At 44.5% G+C, this 20935-nt stretch overlaps 1 protein-coding gene across 1 annotated transcript; it reads right to left on the bottom strand.

Annotated features, from left to right (window-relative positions):
* Positions 1-3247: 3247 nt before the first annotated feature.
* Positions 3248-11844, bottom strand: CHMP1B (charged multivesicular body protein 1B). Its single transcript, XM_056491437.1, has 8 exons — positions 11712-11844; positions 9495-9592; positions 8683-8829; positions 7839-7907; positions 7572-7679; positions 7181-7224; positions 6816-6888; positions 3248-6238 (listed from the first exon to the last, which is right to left on the bottom strand). The coding sequence occupies exons 1-8, from the start codon at positions 11725-11727 to the stop codon at positions 6194-6196; spliced, it is 600 nt and encodes a 199-aa protein (XP_056347412.1). The 5' UTR covers positions 11728-11844; the 3' UTR covers positions 3248-6193.
* Between the last annotated feature and the right edge of the window lie 9091 nt (positions 11845-20935).

A 20935-nucleotide genomic window follows, 5' to 3' on the forward strand; every position in this document is an offset into this window, starting at 1 on the left:
ATTCTCTGAAAAGCACAGGTAAACAAGACACTCATCCCTCAACCTTTCACCCTGGAAGACCAAGGTTCACATCCCACTGGAGCACAAATAAATAGGGACTGGACTCCCCTGGCTCACTGCTGGGGGGTTTATAGTCGTGGTGAAACTATTTTGGAGCATGACAGAGAGGATGAATGGGATGTGAGCTTGGAAGGAGCTGGGAGCAGAGAAATTCCTTAAATCCCTGCCCCTCCAGAAAACAGCAAGGATTTCCTTACAGTCAATACAGTACTTAGAGTGGCTGCCTAAAATTCTTCTTAAAAATAAATTAGGCAGCAACGAGGAGTTTCCAGGAGCTTCCACTGCACAGCTCCCATTCCAGCAGCCCCTTCTGCAAGAGCAGAAGCCCACACAACAGTGAGATTTCCTGATTTCCCTGTGGCTGTAGGAAATAAACGAGCTGGAGCGACTCCACAAACCACCGGCCTTCCTGCACATCTCTGTAGTGCAGGAGGAGGGAAACCTGTGTGGGAAAGAGTATCCTGAGAAAACAGCCAGCTTTCCCAAATATCCCATAAACCTTAATGAAGAGCTTGGGAATATCTGGTTTATTTATTACCCCAACCACAGGCTAAAAAAAAAAACAAAACTGTAAAACTTCAGCAAAAGCATTAAATTTGGAAGAGAACCTGGGATATTCCATATTTGCTGCTTTAAACTCACCACACACCGGACAACTCGGGGTTTGGTGAGTATTATCTTTGTATTTCTAAAATACTTGGATGAAAAAACAGTGGTATTTTTAAATGTAATAATTATCACTTGTACTCTCTTTACACATAAAACTACTCTGCTAAAAATGTTGCAATTTTACATGGAAATAGGAAGATTTTAAGCAGCGGTCAAATACTTACAGCGAGGTAACTGGATAAGGAATGGCTTTGATATACAGCTGCTGCCAGGAATTTTCCTTTTGTTGGTGCTGTTGAATCTCTCCCTTCTTCTGGCATTAATAAATAAAGGCACCTGCTCTACAAATCAGCAGAAATCTGGAAAATCATTATCACTCCAACACGGAAACGATGCCCATCACGACAGAACAAATGGGGAATGGAGCGTACACGGGACTTTAAAAAAGGGCTCTATTTGTCAAATTACCAGAGGAAAAGTTGATCTTACTGTTATGGACTTTATCCACTTCCAGGTCACATCAATTAGTCACAGCAGGCTCGTGGAGACTGGAACTAATTTACAACACTCTGAACAGGCCCGCCAGCTTCTCCGATGGATTTCCAGGCAAATATTGGGACTTCAGATGGAACCTGGAACTGAAAAACCACCAGCAACAGAAATCCAGCTTAATGGTTCCAGTAATGACCCATTTTGCAGCACGAGAAACAAAGCCCTGATTGTGATAAGAATAAAAGGAAATATCTCCTGTAGAGACTCCAGGGTTATGTTTATCTAATCTTTGAAAAAAGAAAACAGTCATAAAAGATTTAATAAAAAATACTGAGCGTCTTTGAAGGAAGTTTTCAAATGCTTTCCTATCCCTGACAGCTCGTTTTGACAGAAATTGATTGTGATAAAGAATTATGAATCAGATAGTAGGGAAATTAAATTAAGCAGATTATTATCTTGTCAGATACATACATTATGTCATGTTCATTGCTTTAGACTTTTGCAAAAAGATTGTTTCACTCGGGTTTAATAAATTTAGACTATCCTAAGCAATGCACACTGGCATGACTGTAAAACATCTTTGTTTTTAGACATTTAGATTTTATTTAGATTATTTTGATACTTTTATTATTTATTTCTATTTTGCTTTATTATTCTATATAATTAGCACATTCATATGACTCTCTAGATTATTTGGATTATCAAATACGCATATTTAGATTAGAAATATGCAATACAAAATATTTTATTATTTGAAATCCCCCTTCTTTAGGTAAGGGCTGAGTCTGGGTCTGGCAATGGTGACCAGCACCATTGGAAGAGCTGGGAAATCTCCCCCAAAACCTGGATCCTGCAGCCCCTTTGATTTCCCTTTTGAACCACAGCATGCAGCTGATCCAGGCTGAGTTCCTTAATAACGAGCAGCAAAGGGAAGCAGGAGCCTAGGAGACTCTCTCAGTGCATCTTCTCCCAGTGAAAGTGGCTCCAGTGGCACGTGAAATTGGTTACAGATTGTTCACGTCGGGCCTTTCCTCACGGAATGGAAATGAAGGGAGCTGCTTCCGAAACAAGCGAGGCCACTGACCCTACTCAGGCTTCCACTGGAAAAACACTGCTTGAAACAAGAAAGTTGGGAGCCAACTGCTGTCGTGAGCTCAAAGCAGCCTGAGCAAGAGGTGAAGGCAGAACTGCAGAGAGAATCCTAAATTAAAGTCAATCTTTCATCAAACCAAAGCTCATCAAAGATCTGATTAAAAATAAAATAAAATTTACCACTAAAATCCATTTTCATCAGTGTATACTGAGTGTTTCCTTATGTATAAAACAGAAGAATTATCACAGGTCAAAAAGCAGAACGACAACAGCTTAAAAACCCCCAAGAGTAAATTAAAAACTAAATTTAAACCCAAGTTTTAAGCACAAGGTTATTCACTATCACAAGAGACCTAAATTACCCCCAAAGGACGGTTTTGAGGAGTATTTGGTGCAGACTGACCCCATTCAGCTGATGGCCCTGTGGATGAGCTGCATTTGGGATCACAGTCACATCCTGCAGTGAGTGGATGCTGCCCAAAGCTCCACGGCAGAGATTCCCAGAACCCAGCAGCTTTCCTCTCACTGCTCCCACAGTCATTCTGTAGGGATCCATGAAAGCAAAGCCTGAGGTGCCCTCTGCTGGTTCTTGAAGGACTGAATGGAAATGTTACAACTGCAGATTTTTAGGTCTGGGAAAGCCAAATCCAACCCCAAACTCGAACCCACACCATCTCCTTGCTGGTTTTCCAGTGGTCACTTGTTCTGTTAGGACAGGAAACCCTCAGAGATGTTTAAGCACGGTGCTCTCTCCATATCAATCTAAACATTTTTTAAAATCCCTTAAAATCAGAGTTTATGTTATTATACTTAATATTAATTATTCCCCAGTTGCCCCAGATCTCTCTCAGTAGTACCCACTTTATTTTCTTCTTGTTTTCTCCCCATAAAGATTGAATTTTCTGGATGTCTTCCCACAGGAAAGATATCCCTTCTGCATGTCCATCCATGTAGACACCTGTAGCAGCCACACAACCTGGACACACACCCAGAGTGAGTTGTCTGTACAATTTTATTTACCACCCGCAGTTACATTTACAAACTGTCCCATACAAGTAAAGCAGTTTTCAAAATGAACTCAACCAGAGCTACAAAAATTATTCTCTTCTCTTTGTACACAGCTTCAGAACTTATGTCTATACACAACTGCTGATTATGTTTAACAAAAAATCACTATTTTTTGGCTCTGAGGATCTCCACAAAGGCAACTTGATAAGTTTTATCTCATTGCAATCATGACATTAAAGTTCTTGTTCTTGTTTTGCTTCCCCCTCCTTTCATCTGAAGCTCTGCATGGCTTTGTTTTGGAATTCTAATGAAGACAAAGCTACCACAAACCAGCAGTTTTAGTAACAGAGAATTAAAATGCTGAGCAAAACCATCCAGCAACATTTCAAGCAATGTTTCACTTTAGATGTGCCTGCTCATCAGCAGAAATATTGAAATTTTAGCTGGCAATAAGGTTCCAGAAAAGCACAAACAAGTGATTAAACATGAAATCAACTTTACAAACAGCCAACTTACAGAGACAAAACAAGGTTGGAGTGAGGAGCCAAAGCTGCTCAGGGAAGAGGAATGTTTTGAGGAGCCTGAAGGGAGGAAGGATGAAACTCAAATATTGCTTTAAGAGCAACTTCCAGCTTAAGCATTTCCAAATGTCATGAGAAAAATGTATATATTTAAAATATAACTTCAACCTTCCTGGATGCAGCTCCCAGCCATGAGTGAAAGCATTTCCCCAGGAGAGGGCAGGAGTTCTGTACACAGGAGCTGCCAGCCCCAAACCCTGGCACAGCTGAAATACACAGCAACTCCTGGAGTGAAGTCAACAGGGCAAAAATTCCCTGTCTCAAACATGTATTTCTTCCTAAGGCTCTTTGCATCACAGTCCCCCAGACATAACCTTAATTATGTCAGTCAAACCTTTCTATTTGTTAGTTAATTTGTTAATTCCTTTCAAGAGACAACTTGAAATCTACGCTGGTCCTGGAGTTCACCAGCCTGGGATAAGATCAAAACTCCACAACAATCAATAAAATAATGAAGCTTATTGAACCTTTCTGTTGCAGCAATCTCAGCCCCAGTCTATTTTTAAATCCCTCCAAGGCTCACAGCAAGGCAACAGACTGGGAAAATCAACCATGTGGGAGCTCAGAATTGCTGTCTGACCCTCAACTAATTCCAGAATGGCCCAAACCAGTCTAACAGCAGCATCATTTTCAGCATTAAAAGAAGCCAGACACAGTAGCTGGAGCTGTCTGCTATCAGACACTGAACCCTCAGTATTTCATGGACAGCTCCAAGTAAACTCTGGTGTGGAGCAATTCCACAGCAGGAAGATTCCAGCACTCTCATGATATGAAGGAACTGAATATTAAAAAGCTGAAGGAAGTCCAGCAAGGCAAAGGCACACACACAGTCCCCCAGCTGGGTAACTGGGTTGCATAGATACACCATGACCTTGGTTACAGAGTTCAGAAGCAGCCACGGAAGAAAATGCAGGGAAAAGTCCCTTTCTAGGATGTTTTATTATTCACTTGAAGGGAATGTCAGTATGTGGTTTTTAAACACCTTCCAACTTCTCCTGTTTACAGGAGGAATAATCAAGGTGTTTACATTTATTTTTAACCCCACTTTCTTTCTAAGAAGTGAAAAGATTGCATCTTAAAGTCACGGTTTTAGTTCAGATGCCAGTGAGAGAGAGAATCCCACAACATTTCAGGTTGTTTTGTCTATCTTATTTTCCTTACTTTATTTTTACAGTAACCTTGATTACTTCAGTACATAACATCCTGCTCAACCCTCATGAGTTGGGTAACACATTCAAAATAATGTCTGAAACTGCCATGAAATGTTTCATTGTTTTTATACATTTTCACTGAAAAAATCCTGTTGAATAAGGAAGTGAGGTTTGTTGGTTTTTTTCCTTAAACAATTCCCTAAAACTGTAAAACCCACGTGGCCCTGAGCACCAGGCAATTAAGAACCAATTCCAAGCCTGGTGCTCCACACCTTCCCTCACTCCTAAGAAGACAAAACATAAAAATGAGCCCAAAAAAAACTGGAAGAGAATTTGAACATCACTGTTTATCACAACACATCACAAGTAGTCTCAGCTACAAATTTCTACAACCATTTCTTACTTTACAACTGCAACAAGAGTTGGAAGCTACTGAGAGCAGCCAGACTCTCTTACTATGCAGAAATATAAAAGGATTGCTAAAATTAGCTCCTCATACAACCAGAATATTACAAACAATGGGATTTTATCTGCAGAGAGCAACAGACTTGACAAGGAGTCCAAAAATATATTTTATTCCTCCTGTGCTGAAGTGATGCCACCATACTAGTCCCCAGTTATATGAAATCAGGTTTTGGTAACTCATTTTTGAACTGAACTGCTAATGCCAGCACATTTATCCTAACTTGTAAAGACTAAAAAATTCGAAGTCCACTTATTTGTTTCAACAAGTGCATTTTCCAGGAGGTCCACAGTGTCCACCCCTGCATGTTCCAGGAGTTTTTCTGTAGGAAAATGAATCTACAACAACCATCTGAACTGATACATCAGCTCTTCAATCATAAACAGTCCTCATACTTTAAAAAAATCACTTCATAATTTAAAATATATCTCACTGACACTCTGCTTGGAACTAGAATGCACCACCATTAGTAGCTGACTTAGAACATCAACTTGAATTTGTGAAAAAAGCTTGCAAAAAAATAGATCGACTTCCAAATGTACAGAAAAGGACATTAGAGCTGGTATTTTTGGGTGACTTAATGTATTTCAGAAAGAGTAGCAAGCTGGGAGTGAAGTACCCTATATTACAAATATTCAAACACCTAAGCTGGACTGTTTTACACCTCGAGTGCAGTGCAGGGTTAGTTCCAGACAGGGAATTTGGAAGCAGGTCCAAAGAAGTGCAGCTCTGTTCAGTTAGACTTGATCACGTAGGCGGGCCAGTCTCTGAGACAGCTCATCCTGCACAGTGGGAAAACAAAAAGGGAAAACCAAGCATCAGCAACAGGAAAAGCAGCTTTTGCCATCTCATGTCCAGCTGATGAGAAATTATCTCATGGTTTAACAAGATTTGCTTAAGACCTCAAGCATGGCTTTGAGGGAGCAGTTTCAGAACACAAAATTAAGGAAAGCATTTTTTTCAAAGAATGTGGAATATTTGATAGGACAAGGCTGAAATCCCTCCCTGTGAGGGTGGGGAGGCCCTGGCACAGGTTCCCAGAGAAGCTGTGGCTGCCTCTGGATCCCTGGCAATGTCCAAGGCCAGGTTGGATGGGGCTTGGAGCAACCTGGGATAGTGGAAGGTGTCCCTGCCCATGGCAGGGGTAGCACTGGATGACTATTAAGCTTCCTTCCCTTTAGTATTCAACAAATGTATTGTTAAAATTACTTTGATAGCAAGACTTTTAACCACACAGTCTCCTTGGGACAGCTGAAGTAGAATTTAGCAATTTAGCATTTTGTTTTGACTGAGTGAAACATTAATTTTCACATTCCATTTCTCCAGGAAAAACTGACCTCACTGAAATCCAACATTTACCTGTTCTGCTGAGGCCACGCTTGTAGCAACAGAACCAGTCTGTCCTTGAGGTAGTTCCATGTTCAGATCAAGGCTAACAGGAGAAACAGAGCAAACACCAAGTCAGGCACAGGTGGATCAAGGGAGAAGCACAACAACTGACAGCAGAGGAATGAGACAGCACCCCCCAACAATCCAGAGTTACACAAGCTGCTGAGTAATTCTGACTCACTACCAGGACAAGTCAGGTATATCCAGAGGTAAAAGGAATATTGTGTTTTTTCTCTGCTTTCATGAAACAGACTCATAAAACAAGGGTATTTGACCTTAGATATAGCAGGAAGGGTTGTGGGAACCAAGATTTATTAAATAGAAATTTCACCTACCCTGCTTCATCTGCCATTTCCTGCAGGAGCATGTCCACTTGGTTCTAAAGGAAAACAAAATGGATTGTTGCATTTGGAGTTTCTCACAACCTCTTGTTAGATTTCAGAGAACAGGAAGTATTTTAACAAAACTGATTTAAAAGTAAATGCCTTTGGCAGAATAGTTTTGTGCTTAACCACCATAAGGAATGAACTCAAAAACAAGGAGCAGAGATGCTCAGCAGCTAAAATTACAATAATTGAACTCTGGCTTGCAAATAATGCTTCTACAGAATTCAACTTATCAGTAAAAAACCCCAAACATACACCTGAGTGTTTCAAGTGCTGTTAATGAATAGTTTAGACACATAATTTAAGATCACCTTGCTAAAATATATTCTATTATTCTTACTTGAGGCGTCGTTAATGTCGTAGTGTTGCTCATTGTGTCTTCCATCTGTTGTGTCTGAACATCCAGTGTCTCAAACTGATGCTCAAATTTGTCCATTAGTGCAGATATCTATGAAAAATATGAAATCAAATCTGTTATCTTCAGATAACAGGAAAAAAAAAACCATCTCAACTGGAAAACTCTTGATTGAATTTCCCGTTCTAAAACTTGTGCCTGTTGTCCCTTCTGCTTTTGATGTAAGGTCCAAGAAAATTGAGTTCTAGTTACCTTTTCCAAGTTCATGCTCTTCAAGGTGGCATCCATAGACTTCACCACCCCTGCCATCGACTTTGTTACCTGAAACAAGGGGAAGGAAATTATTACAAGGAAAAAATGAGCAGTTTAGGAATAAATCCTTCCCTGTGAGGGTGGGGAGGCCCCAACACAGGTTCCCAGGGAAGCTGTGGCTGCCCCTGGATCCCTGGAAGAGTCCAAGACCAGGATAGATGGGGCTTGGAGCAACCTGGGATAGTGGAAGGTGTCCCTGTCCATGGCAGGGGGTGGCTGTGGATGGGCTTTAAGATCCCTTCCAACCCAAATTATTCTGGGATTCTGCTATTTCTTATCCAACTCTCTTATCTCTGTCCACAGAGCTTTAACAGTATCAAATAGGAGGGAACATCCTATTGCTATCTGGAATATCATATTTTAAATAGCTCCTACCATTCCCAGCTCTAGGAATTAACTCAGCCACTTGAAATGAACATTCTAAGGCAAAATTCACTAAAAATGAGCTTTATGTGGCATTCATTTCTGTAGACTTGAGAGCCGCCACTGTTAAGGGATACATTTGGTCCACAGGTTACAATAAACTTTCAAGGTGAAGAGCACAACTATCTGAGCTAAAAAAGATCTCTAGGATCACAACTCCAACCTCATGACTTTATTTACAAGGGGAGAACATCTTTGTGAAACAATCCAAAGAGCAGCTGCCAAAGAGCAGTACCCGATTTATACTTGGCTACCTCTAAAACCAAAAGTGAAAGTTCCCAGCTCATCCCAGCCAGGATGAAGCCACTCCAGAGAAGGTGAGAGGTCTGCCCCTTGCCCCTGCAGGATGGGGAGGGCTCACCTTGCCCATGGTGACGGCGGTCTGGACCCTGGCTGCCACGGCGTCCACGCGGGCGCTCATGCGCAGGAAGTTGATGGCCTGGTTCTTCTGGCGGATGGCGTTCTCCGCGTGGATCCGCGCCACCTCCATGTTCCCCTTCTGAATGGCCTTGGCAAAGAGGGACAGACACAAGGAAAAGCTTTTCCCCTTCCCTGCTCTTGTACATAGGATTTCTGTCTGGTCTGTTCTGGCTTTGTAAAAAGCGTTAATTACTCGCTGTATCTTTTTCTGTTCTCCCACAACAGATACCAAACATTTCCAAGATGAGAACTCCTAATTTCTTTCCAAGGAATGCACCTCAAATAGGAATTTTGCAGAGCTACAGAAACATAATTTCTGTTACTGTAAATATTTTCAGTTTTGAGACACAAACACAGGCACAGGTGGTACAGCTGTACCTCATGGGCAAAAATACATAAAATCAACTCAGTCTCTTGCTTCACTACTTCAAGGACTCAAAAGCTGTTTTGAAGCTCCTCTCCATAAGTCCTTTTAATCCAAACTGATAAACATGAAGAGGTTTTAACTCTGAAAACAAGTCTTTACCAAAGCACATACAAGGGAAGCAAATGCCACGAGCCGTCCATGAGGACGCACAAGGATTTATCCTCATGTTTATTAATAAACACAGGAATATTTATAGTAACATATTTTCAATCACAAACATTGACCACATGATTATTAGCATGCACACCAGGGAAATGACAAAACACCAGATGTCTTCCTGCTCTCAGAGGCAAGCAGCAGATCTAAAAAGCTTGGTTCAGACTTACCTTCTTAATTTTAGCTTTCTCAGCCTTTTCTTCTTTGTCGCATTTTTTGGAGTTCCTGTTGAGCTCCTTGGCAGCAAACTTCAAATTAAACAGGTGTTCTGCAGTGCAAGTTAAGGGACCAAGCCTATTTCAGAGTGATAAATCCAACCACCAAACACCTCCCAGGAGGAACTGAGAGTGGTTCTCTGCTGGTTACTTTCACTCCCACACACAAAGCCTGCGACTCTCAGTGAATGATGTGGTTTCCTGACCTGTCTGGAAACCTCCCCATCCAAAAAAAGCCCAAAGCCACTGAGGAGCACAACAAATGAACAGTGTAACAGCAAACTGGCTCAGCTGGCTATAGCCAGCTACAACCCAGCAAGATCTTGGGTTTAAATTGCTCATCCAGCTCCTTCCCAGCCCTGGATCATGTGAATGATCCTGGGCTCCCTGACAGATCCATCATCTGACTTTTGGGCAGAAAGTATTTCAGTCAGGAAGAGAAACTTTGAAAACAAAAGTTCAACTGCTTAAACTGAAAGCTCCAAGAAAACAAGACAAATCTTTAGAGTTATCTGGAATGATTGAACTAAACTATTACTGGCAGAGAACAGAGTGTGTGCTGTAAAAATAACAATCAAAAACATTCTCTTAAAGTACTATTGATGAAAGCTCCCAAATAATATCAGTCTTTCTTAAACAATATGTAAATAAAAAGCTTTGCAGGTTTCTTTCCTGCCACCTGTGGTATCCCAAGAGGAAGATGCAGCAGGTACTACAATTAACAATCAAGTGGATGTACAAAGATAAACATTATGAGTACTTGAGATTTCTGCAATATTTCAAGCACATAAATTATTGAAGAGCTGTTTTCTGCTTTAAAGTCCAGCCATTCCTCTTACTCTGACAGCAACCTGGAGACATTAGGAATGTCTTTGTTATCCTATAAACACCACAGGCAGGCTATAAACAGGTAACATGCATGACTTTGCATTTAGGATATCTATTAATGTAGACACCAGCAACAGAGCAGTTTATCTGGAAATAACTTGCTTAGTTACTCAGCTAGGGAATTTACCTGACATTAAACCAGAGAACATTCCTGCTCCTCCCTTCTAGTGTCTTTCTCAACATGGCACAACCCAAGTGGAAGCCAGCTTCCACCTCAGTTTGTGACTCACAGTCAGCTGCTCCAGCAATGCTGTCAGTCCCCACCAGGACAACCGGCAACACCAGCACTGCCTGCACATTCCAACCACACTGACATTGACAGAATCCACACTGAGACCTCTGGAATCTCTAAGAGTTTCCTGCCCCTTTGCCTCAAGATGGTTTTACACAGCAAAAAAGTTTCAGTCAGCTCACACAGGGCTCTGTGTGTAAATTCCTTCCAGGAGCAGGAAGCAGAGCTGATTGGGGGACTGGGGAACAGCCCTGCTGACATCACTCCAGTCTATACACAAGTATGCTGTCCCTGCTGCACATCTTGCACTATTTTTAGTATAAACTGTGATTTCTGCCTCAGGAACTGGGCTGTCCCTCCATCCACCACAGCCCTGCCTCCTCCTCACTCCCAGCCCAAGCTGCTTGATCACACCTTGGGAAGAGACATCGAACTTCCCACTTATTTCCTTGTCCCTTCAGGGTGGTGAAACCACAGAATCACAGAATAACTGAGGTTAGAAGGGACCTCTGGAGATCATCCAGTCCAACCCCTCCACCCTGGCAGGGTCAGCTGGAGCAGGTGACCAAGGAACGTGTCCCGTGGGTTTGGGATTTCCCCAGAGAAGCAGAATCCTTAACTTCCAAGGCAGCTGCTTCAGTGCTCTGCCCCCTCCATGGAAAGAAGCTCTTCCTCCTGTTGAGGTGGAACTCCCTGGTTTTTAGCTTATGGCCACTGCCTCTCATCCTGGTGCTGGGCCCCACTGAGCAGAGCCTGGCACCACCCTCTGACACTCCCTGGAGATAATGGTGTGGAACAGGAGATCCCTTCTCGGCTTTCTCGTCTTTAGAAGAGAATTCCGAGGTTGAGAGATCTCAGCCCCTGCCAGCATCACACCCAGCCCTCCCCCTGCTCCTGCTGCTGCCCCCCGACCACCTCCATGAGGAGGGATTCGCCTCCTCGTTCCGCCGCGCCCCGGGGGCTCCTCCCGGCGGGGAGGCCTCGCTCGCCACCGCCACCTCCCCCGGCCCGGCGGCTCCCGGCCCGTCCCCCCGCGGTCCCCCCGAGGATACTCTCCATGTTGGACATGCTGGCGGCCGCGGGGGGAGCGGCGCGGCTCCGGACCGGGCAGGGGCAGCGCTGGGCCCGGGGCGGCGGCGGCGGCGGCTCCGGGTTCCGGCCCCGTGACGAGCCGGGGCGGCGCCGCGCCTGCGGCTTCGGGCTGCGAGGGAGCGGGAGCCGCTGCCGGCCCGGCCCTGCTGAGGGCAGGAGCTCTATGCCGGCCCTCCCTTGCTGAGGGCCGGAGCTCTATGCCAGCCCTCCCTTGCTGCGGACAGGAGCCCCACGCCGGCCCTCCCTTGCTGAGGGCAGGAGCTCTATGCCGGTCCTCCCTTGCTGTGGGCAGGAGCCCCACGCCGGCCTTCCCTTGCTGAGGGCAGGAGCTCTATGCCGGCCCTCCCTTGCTGTGGGCAGGAGCCCCACGCTGGCCCGGCCCTGCTGAGGACAGGAGCTCTATGCCGGCCCTCCCTTGTTGAGGACAGGAGCTCTATGCCGGCCCTCCCTTGTTGAGGACAGGAGCTCTATGCCGGCCCTCCCTTGCTGTGGGCAGGAGCCCCACGCCGGCCCTCCCTTGCTGTGGGCAGGAGCTCTATGCCGGCCCTCCCTTGCTGTGGGCAGGAGCCCCACGCCGGCCCTCCCTTGTTTTGGGCAGGAACACATCCATGGATCCGAATCCCGGCCGGCCTGGCTTTAGGCGCTTCCAGGGATGGGGGAGCCACAGCTTCTCTGAGAAATCTATTCCAGGGCCTCACCACCCTCACAGGGAAGAATTTCCTCCTAATAGCTGTCAGGAAAATTAATCCACAAAAAACAGAGGTTTATGTCCAAAAAGGAGACAGAGGAGTCTTTTTTGCTTTATTCGAATAAAGGGAAAGACCATGGGACATTCCTCTGGGATCTCTCAAGTTTTTGGAGAACGCAACATCCCACTTTCCCGGCTGCTTTTCCCTCTCTCTTTCCCCATTAGCTGAGGTACTTGAGAGGTACAGACTTCCCGGAACGCCTGACACATGAAATTCCCCTCTGATGTACAACCCTCCCTTTTAATTTTTAATTCTTATACAATTCATAGTTTTCCCCCGTTACTTCTTTCTTCCGATATCTAGTTTCATTTATCAGCAAACCTGCAGTTTGTTTGTAAAGGCAAATCTCTTTTCCCATTCATCAATCAGTGGAATCCATCCCACTGTTTCTTTTACCTCTCTCAGTGCTAGCCTTACCTACCAGCAGATCTACAGCTTGTTTGTAAAGACAAATGTGACATTCCTCTCATAGCCAATCTAAATTGCAGAATGTCCTGAGCTGGAAGGGACACACAGGACCACCAGTCCTGCTCCTGGCCCTGCACACACTCCCCAGCAATCCCACCTGTGCATCCCTGGTGTCCAAACCCTCCCGGAGCTCTGGCAGCCTCGGGGCTGTGCCCATGCCCTGGGAGCCTGGGCAGTGCCCAACACCCTCTGGGGGAAGAACCTTTTCCTAAAATCCAGCCTGACCCAGGCACAGCTCCTGTCAGGGTCTGTCACCACAGAGATCAGCACCTGCCCCTCTGCTTTCCCTCACCAGGGAGTTGTGGCTGCACTGAATTTCCCCTCAGTCTCCTCCAGCTGCACACACCAAGTGCCCTCAGCTGCTCCTCAGGCACTTCACCATCTTCATGTCCCCTCCTTTGGGTATCTCTCCTCTGCTTCTGTTTGAATCCATACCCAGTTTTCTTGTCTTTTCAGCCCCTTGTAAATAAATATTGTCATCTTTCTAATCAGCTCCTTCAGGTACTGGAAGTACACAATTAAATCACCCCAAAGCTTCTCCACAGTGGACACCCCCAGCTCTCACAGCTTTTCTCCAGAGCAGAGCTGCCCCATCCCCTCTAATAATTTGTGGTCTCTTCTGGACTGACTCCAGCAGCTCCACATCCTTTGGGTCTCAGGGCTGGAGGCAGCTCTGCTTGGCAGAATCTCCCCATTCCTGCTGCCCACACTGCAGATGTGCCCAGGACTTGGGGAGTTGGGCCATGTAAAACCTCTCCCCCACCAGGATCTGTATTTAATGATATTTTCTGCTGAGGTACCTCAGACAAAACCTGCCAGAGGAGTGATGCATCTGAGCTGGCAGCTCTTCCCAGGTGAAATGCCTGTAGGAGTTGTGGATATGGTAATAACACAGGAGTGCTCATGGCAAATGAACTGCAAAGAGTGTGACAGAAGATGCTTGAGCAAAGCCAGTAACTAATTATTCTTGCTGATGTCTCAGGAGTCTGAATTTATAAAGATTGCTGAGTCCTGGCTGTGAAAGCTTTGAAACCAAACTGGTGACACCACAGCAGTGACAGACTCCATGTGTGTGAGAGGAGAGGTCTCCAGGAAGGATCTTTTTATCCAGGAGAAGGGAAAAGATGAGATTTTCTGGATCTGATAATTCTCAGTATCACCAGTTCACAGAAGTGAATTATCTATGGTTTTAAGCCAAATCTTGGGAGGGCTGTAGGAGAGATTTAACATATTTAATAGTTCTCTGTTTAAAAGAGTCTGTTCCTGCTTGGACAACCATCCTGTGTTCAGCCTCCTGAAACCTTGCACAATAATTCTCATGAGTAATAGTTCTTTAAATGAATAAGGTTTTCCAGGGTCAGAAGCAGACACTAGATCATTGAATATCCACCTCTTTTTTTCTCTAATATTCCTGGAACTCTCTCATTAGGACACAATTTGGAGGTGGCGATGATATTAGATAGGAAGTATTAGAGTGATCATCTACTCTGAAAAAAATGATTCATTTCAGTGCTGTCAAAGAGAAGTGAACCTGACCTAATTACCCACAACAATGTTAGAGAACAAAGCAGCAAAACCCGCTCAGAAACAGGAGCATGTAATGTTCTACCTCAATTAAACCTGGAGAAGCATCAATCAGTGTCACACAGGTGATGGAGGAGGGAACACACTGGGCTGCAGCTTCCTCAGAGAGGCTCAGGACTTTAGCCCACAAATTCTGACTGAAATCTCTCTTTCCTTTTGACTGCTGAGGAAATATCCTTGTGGGATACCTGAAAAAGCAACCTGAGTTAAAAAATAAATAAATTTTATTGGTTTGGTGTTTTTTCCTGACATCATCATTGAATTTTCATTATAAAAAAATACTCCAAATTTGGAAGAAACACATTACCAAGCATTACCAACCTGAATTAAATATGTTACCTACTGTGGGTGCAGGTGTAGACACACCAAGATGTTGGCACAGATTGCAATGAAACCTATATAATTTAGTAATTTAGAAATATTTTCATTACAGTAACATTCTGGAGGAGTAGGAGGGTCCCTCCTGAGCTGTGCTTTGATCACAGAGTGAGGCTTTGCTCACAGGAGCTCAGTGCTCCAGCCTCTCTCACTCAGGAGAAAAAGAATAACTTTGACATTGGAGTCTCTGTTCTTTGATATCTGAGTCATCACTGGTTAGGAGGGAATAAAGCTGTTGATTAATCTCTCAACTCTTGGTGGAGACCTTCTGCCTCTAAAATGAGAAGGACTTTGCTGTATCCCAGGTTTTGAAAGATGAAGGTGCAATTTGAGGCTCTTTTCCAGACAAAAAAATTGTAAATAAATTAGTTTACCTTCAAACAATCATGGATGTCCAGTACTGCTCATTAGACTGAAATCACCTTGCACAGACATGACTTCTGAACAGTTCCCTCCTGCATTTTTCATTTCAATTCTTGATAAATCCATTTTAGAGCCCCAGCCATTTTGCACTGAGGTACCTACTCCCAGCTCTCAAATCTCTTCCAAAAGCAGCAATTTCAAGTCTACTTCCCACCTCCTCCCCTCCTACACATCCTTTGTCTCATCTTGGATGCAGCAAATATTTATTTTTCCTTAAATTTTATTGAGTTGTGAATGATATGTTTCTCCCTCCATAGCACTTTGGAGAAATAAAACTGACAAACTGAGCTGCACAAGAAGATGAGCTAGGAAAGAAGTGAACTGGAAATATGAAAAAAAATCAGAATTATTAAATCAAAGTGCTGAAAACTCAGCAGAATTCAATTTCCAGGCATGATGGAGGTGTATGGATTTGCCAGTTTAATGAGTGCACTTACAGGTGGTGATGGTGTTTAGAGCGGGAAGGAGGTGATGAGGTGGAAAACATTCATTACATAAAATTTTCCTTTACTTTCTGTGGTGTTTCAGCTCAGACTTTCTCTTTCTTTTATTCTGCCTCCATCATATTTTTTTCCATCTCTTTTTTCCCTTTCCTGTGTGTTTTCACATGCAGGGATTGACCAACCCAGGATTTGTTAAATATGATGAGCTTTTCAGTGCAGTGTGTTACAAACATTTGGCATTTCCTTGATGCCTTTCAGCCAAGCCCACAGGAATACTGTTCATATTTTGCAAGAGGGAACAAAGGTACATTTTATTTTCATGCTACCTGAGATCCCATATTGCATAAACCTCCCAAACAGTGGCTCTTACTATAAAATGTCAGTTTTGAAATTCATCCAGACCTAAATATAACTTTACCATTAGGTATAAAGGCCAAAAACACTGTTTGATTTTTATTCTTGTGATGATCAAATCCTTTAATTTTGACGTAGTGATGATTTTACTCTGCTCAGTGAGATTCTCACCATATGTAATGATTACAGGCCCAAGCCAAATGAGCTCATGAGCACTGGCTTGTGAACTGTGACACCAAGAGCAATGAGGATCAATTTTAATCACAATAATTGATCTGTTCCTTAGTCATTCCCAGTGTCAGTCACGCATGAGGCAGCAAATGTTAAATAGGAATTCAGGGGGTAGAACATCAGAACAAGCAAATCCAGGTGTGATACAGCACTGCTGAGAACTCTGGCCCTGTGAGAACACTTGTCATTAAAATACAGTGTTTTTAGTGGATGCAAATAAAAGCAATACAAGGATTGGAGTCACAATGTATTTAAAGTCTACCTACAGCAAAAGGGAATTAAGGTGATAAAGGCATTGGGGGATGTGGGATCTTGGCTGCATCTCTGAGGCAGAAGCAGTTGGCCATGGGAGGAGGGATGATGTTACCTCTTGGGATGAGCCAGGCAGCTTGGCCTCCTCCCCTTGGATGGAGCAGCACTGGCACCAGGATGTGCATGCATTTCCCACCAGCTACTTTGCTTTTCTGCTTGCAGCAGATTCACCACAGCAGGAGGACTCTGCAGCTCAGAATTACTGATGGTCCAAAATGCTGGTGACTCACCAGATTTCCACTGCAGGTGGTTGGCAACTGTGTGAGTCCAGTTCAAAGAGGGAATGACAAAATCAGTCCTGGCTCTGCATGGAGAGATGATGGCAAAATACAGCTCTGCCCACCTGGATAAACAGAAATGTTCTGGCTGTAGGGAGCCAGGTGCCTCCAGGTGTAAAAGGCCTGTTGATCCTGGCAATATTTTGTACCACACATGGCATGGTTACATCCTAAAATGAGCATTTCCATGACTCCATAAAATCGCTACAAGTAGAAGGCAACATCAGGAGACACTGAGATTGCCAGAGACGGTTTAATCATAGAACTATAAAATCATGGAGTGGTTTGGGTTGGAAGGGACCTTAAACCCCATCCAGTTCCATCCCCTGGCACAGGCAGGGACACCTTCCACTAGCCCAGGTTGCTCCAAGCCCTGTCCAACCTGGCCTTGGACAGCTCCAAGGATGGAGCAGCCACAATTTCTCTGGGCAACTGAATGTTGTTTTGTTCAGCACTGCTTGTTCTTTCACTGAGACACTCCTGTAACAGTTCCACCTAAAAGACACCACTGAAAGTGGACAAAACTGAGTTTTTGTTCCACAGAAAATTCACCAAAAATTGTTCTCCCTTAGAATGCACACCAGAAATGGTACAATTTTCCAGCAAACCTATGTCAAATAATTAATGTTTTAGAAAAAAAGCTCATTTTATGATTTTCTTTTAAAATTGTACTTGGTTTTCTTCTTTTAAAAAACCACCCTCCTCTTAGTCATATTTCATGTTCTTTAAACATCATTGCCTTTAAAACCTTCTGTCTGTCCTTTGAAATGCTGCCATCTCCTTCAAAGTTTCATGGCAAGAAAACTTCTTCCACCATGGGCATTATTTACCTGAAGCAGCAGAGGGATTTCTCCTGACTCTGTGGAACAATGAAGACAAACAAGACTGTAAAGTGCAGGATGAAATGTTTAGGAATTCAGAGCAAACCTGCCAGGATCTGAGAGGCAGCAGCCAGAGGGCATGAAAGAATCATTTCAATAAAGCCATTTAATTCTCCAATAGCAGCATTAATGATCTGATTCTCCACCTCTGAGGTCCCCCAGATTGTGTCATTTTCAGAAAAATTGGTGTAAACCTAAGTTAGGTCTTTTTGAAAGCCAGTAAGACAGGGAAAACCAAAGGGCTCTACATCACTGGACTCATTTATTTTTACTAATAAGCTTTTTCCCTGTTCTATTACCATAAATTTCCTGAATAAGCTTCATTTCCAGCTTATCTCTGCCAGGAGCACTGGCACAACTTTCTACTGAGCTGTACTGGTTGTATTCTGCAATGGTTTGTGGATGTTGAATTTAAAATAGGGATGTGGGGTTTCACTCAAAATAGATTGAGGAAAACAAACTGCTAGTTCTGAAAAATATTTGGAAGTTTCATTTTTTCCCTCAAAATGCTTTCTGTCTGTTCTTAAATAGATTAATATTTAGCCTTTGAAAATACTCTGTCAACCTCTGAGAAAATGAGAAGCCTGGGACAGATTTAAGGAGAAAATTAAACTTAGTTAATGTGACAGGGAAGTGATTTTTCTTCTGGAAAAAAGACTAGTGGAGAGAAGCTGTTAAAAGAACCAGCATGAAGATAAAAAAATCAAAATTATTTATTTTTAAAAATTAACCTCCTTTCAATAATAAATCAATACAGCAGCCAGGAATGGTTCTGCCACTATTTGGGGTTGTATAGCTGTGGTTAAACTCAGCCCAGCCTTGGAGGAAGACAAGGACCTCCAAAGGCTCAGAGACTACAAAAGCTTTTATGTGGAATAGCAATTTTTTTTCAAGTTAAAACAATATTTTCATATCCTTGCTTTACCTTTTGTTGCATTTTATTTTGGGGCATTTAAGAAATAATCCTCTAGAGTACGTTTAGGGTTTTTTTCCCTTTTTTTCCCAGCTGAAATCATGTGACAGGGAACCTCCAGGAGCCTACGTGACTGCTCTGTGCTCCAGGGACTCAGATTTCTGCTGCCAGGGCTGTCTGTGCTGTGCCGAGTGTTCCAAACATGTTTTCTCAGTGAGGATCAAAACAAACCCTTTCTCTCGGTGCAGTATTTATCAGAGTAGTTGATTCTCTGAAGGAATCGCTCTGCCTCTGTCATTCTGTGGGATTGCTGCAATATTGCACAGCTCAGTAAATAATAACACCAGGCTCCACTACAGCTCTTTTCACACAAATCCCATGAAACAGTTCCTTGTAGCACATGAACCTCCCTGCAGAGCCTGGCTAACGATCCCATCCAGTCTGGGCTGAGGCTTTCTCACTTTGTAAATGTGCAAACCGCTCCTGTTGTGTGCAAACTACTCCTGTTGTGTGCAAAATACTTGTGTTGTGTGCAAACTATTCCTGTTGTGTGCAAATCACTCCTATTGTGTGCAAACTATTCCTGTTGTGTGCAAACTATTCCTGTTGTGTGCAAACCACTCCTGTTGTGTGCAAACCACTCCTGTTGTGTGCAAACTATTCCTGTTGTGTGCAAACCGCTCCTGCAGTGCTGCCCGGTGACTCAGCGCTGCTGCCGTCACGCTGAGGTCAGTCCCAGCTGCAGCTCTGGCCCTGGGGCTCCGGCACGGAGCAGTCACTGGGACACCAGTGCCACCAGAGCCTCTGTCCCGCTGGGACGCGGGCTGCTCCAGTGCCACCAGAGCCTCTGTCCCGCTGGGACACGGGCTGCTCCAGTGTCACCAGAGCCTCTGTCCCACTGGGACGCGGGCTGCTCCAGTGCCACCAGAGCCTCTGTCCCGCTGGGACACGGGCTGCTCCAGTGCCACCAGAGCCTCTGTCCCGCTGGGACACGGGCTGCTCCAGTCTCTGTCCCACTGGGACACGGGCTGCTCCAGCCCCTTCCCCACTGGACGGGAAGGAACATCCCGGCTCTTTGTCCTGCGGATCGATGGGAATTGGATCTGAGTCAGCAGCGCCCTGACAGAAGGGACATTGCTGACCAAGGGGACACAAGGCAAGGGAGGGGATTGTCCCGCTCTGCTCTGCACTGGGGCGGCCTCACCTCCAGTCCCGGGGGAGGTTTTGGGCACCACGAGGGGGAGAGGGGGATAATGGGAATTTACAGGCAGTTAATGCTGTTACAGCACCAATGAGTGCCACAAACCTACAGGAAGGTGTACGGCCAGATGTGACCCCACTGGGGACATTGCTGCTTCCAGTGGGAGCCAACGTGCCTGGTCCAGGCAGTGGCACAGTCCTGGCTGTGGGAACAGCCCCAAAGGAGGGACATGGGGACACAGGGACACTGCTGTGCTCCCTGTGCTCCCCTCAATGGCTTGGGATGGCTGGAAAACCCCTGGAGCAGGAGATCACAGAATCACAGGATCATTAAAACAGGAAAAGACATCCAAGGTCTTCGAGTCCAGCCTGTGATCAATCCCCACCGTGTCACCAGCCCAGAGCACTGAGGGCCAGCTCCAGTCATTCCTGGAGCACCTCCAGGGATGGGGACTCTGCCACCATCCCCATTCCAATGCCTGACAGAACACCTGTGGAATGCTTCATGGATTTGTGTCCTCACCTGGGTCTGAGGCTGAGCAGCAGCAATCTCATGACGTACTCAGAGCACTGATGCAGGAAGGCATTTCAGCAGTTTCTCTGCTCATCTACAGTATTTCATTCTCATCCCTCAGGTGCTCCTGAGTGCCCTACACAACACAATCAAATTATTGGAGCTCTACTAGGAGAGAAGATTGGATTAGCAGCTAAACAAACCAGATCAGGTTATAGATTTCTGTGCAGTTTTATTTTCTTCCTACCACCACAGGGATATGTGTAAACAGGCACATATACAAAGCCACCAGCATTTGCCATCCAGGGATATCTTATTGTAACGGCCACACATTTCTGAAGTGTAAATATTTTTTATTTGGGATCTGATACAGGAGCCAGAGGTGAAGGGCACACACAGAGCTTGTCTTTCCTTGTGACTGGACAGGCAGGAAATAGCATTTTCTGAGCTTCCCAG

Source organism: Oenanthe melanoleuca, chromosome 4A (genome assembly GCF_029582105.1).
Source record: "Oenanthe melanoleuca isolate GR-GAL-2019-014 chromosome 4A, OMel1.0, whole genome shotgun sequence".
NCBI classification, from domain to species: domain Eukaryota; kingdom Metazoa; phylum Chordata; class Aves; order Passeriformes; family Muscicapidae; genus Oenanthe; species Oenanthe melanoleuca.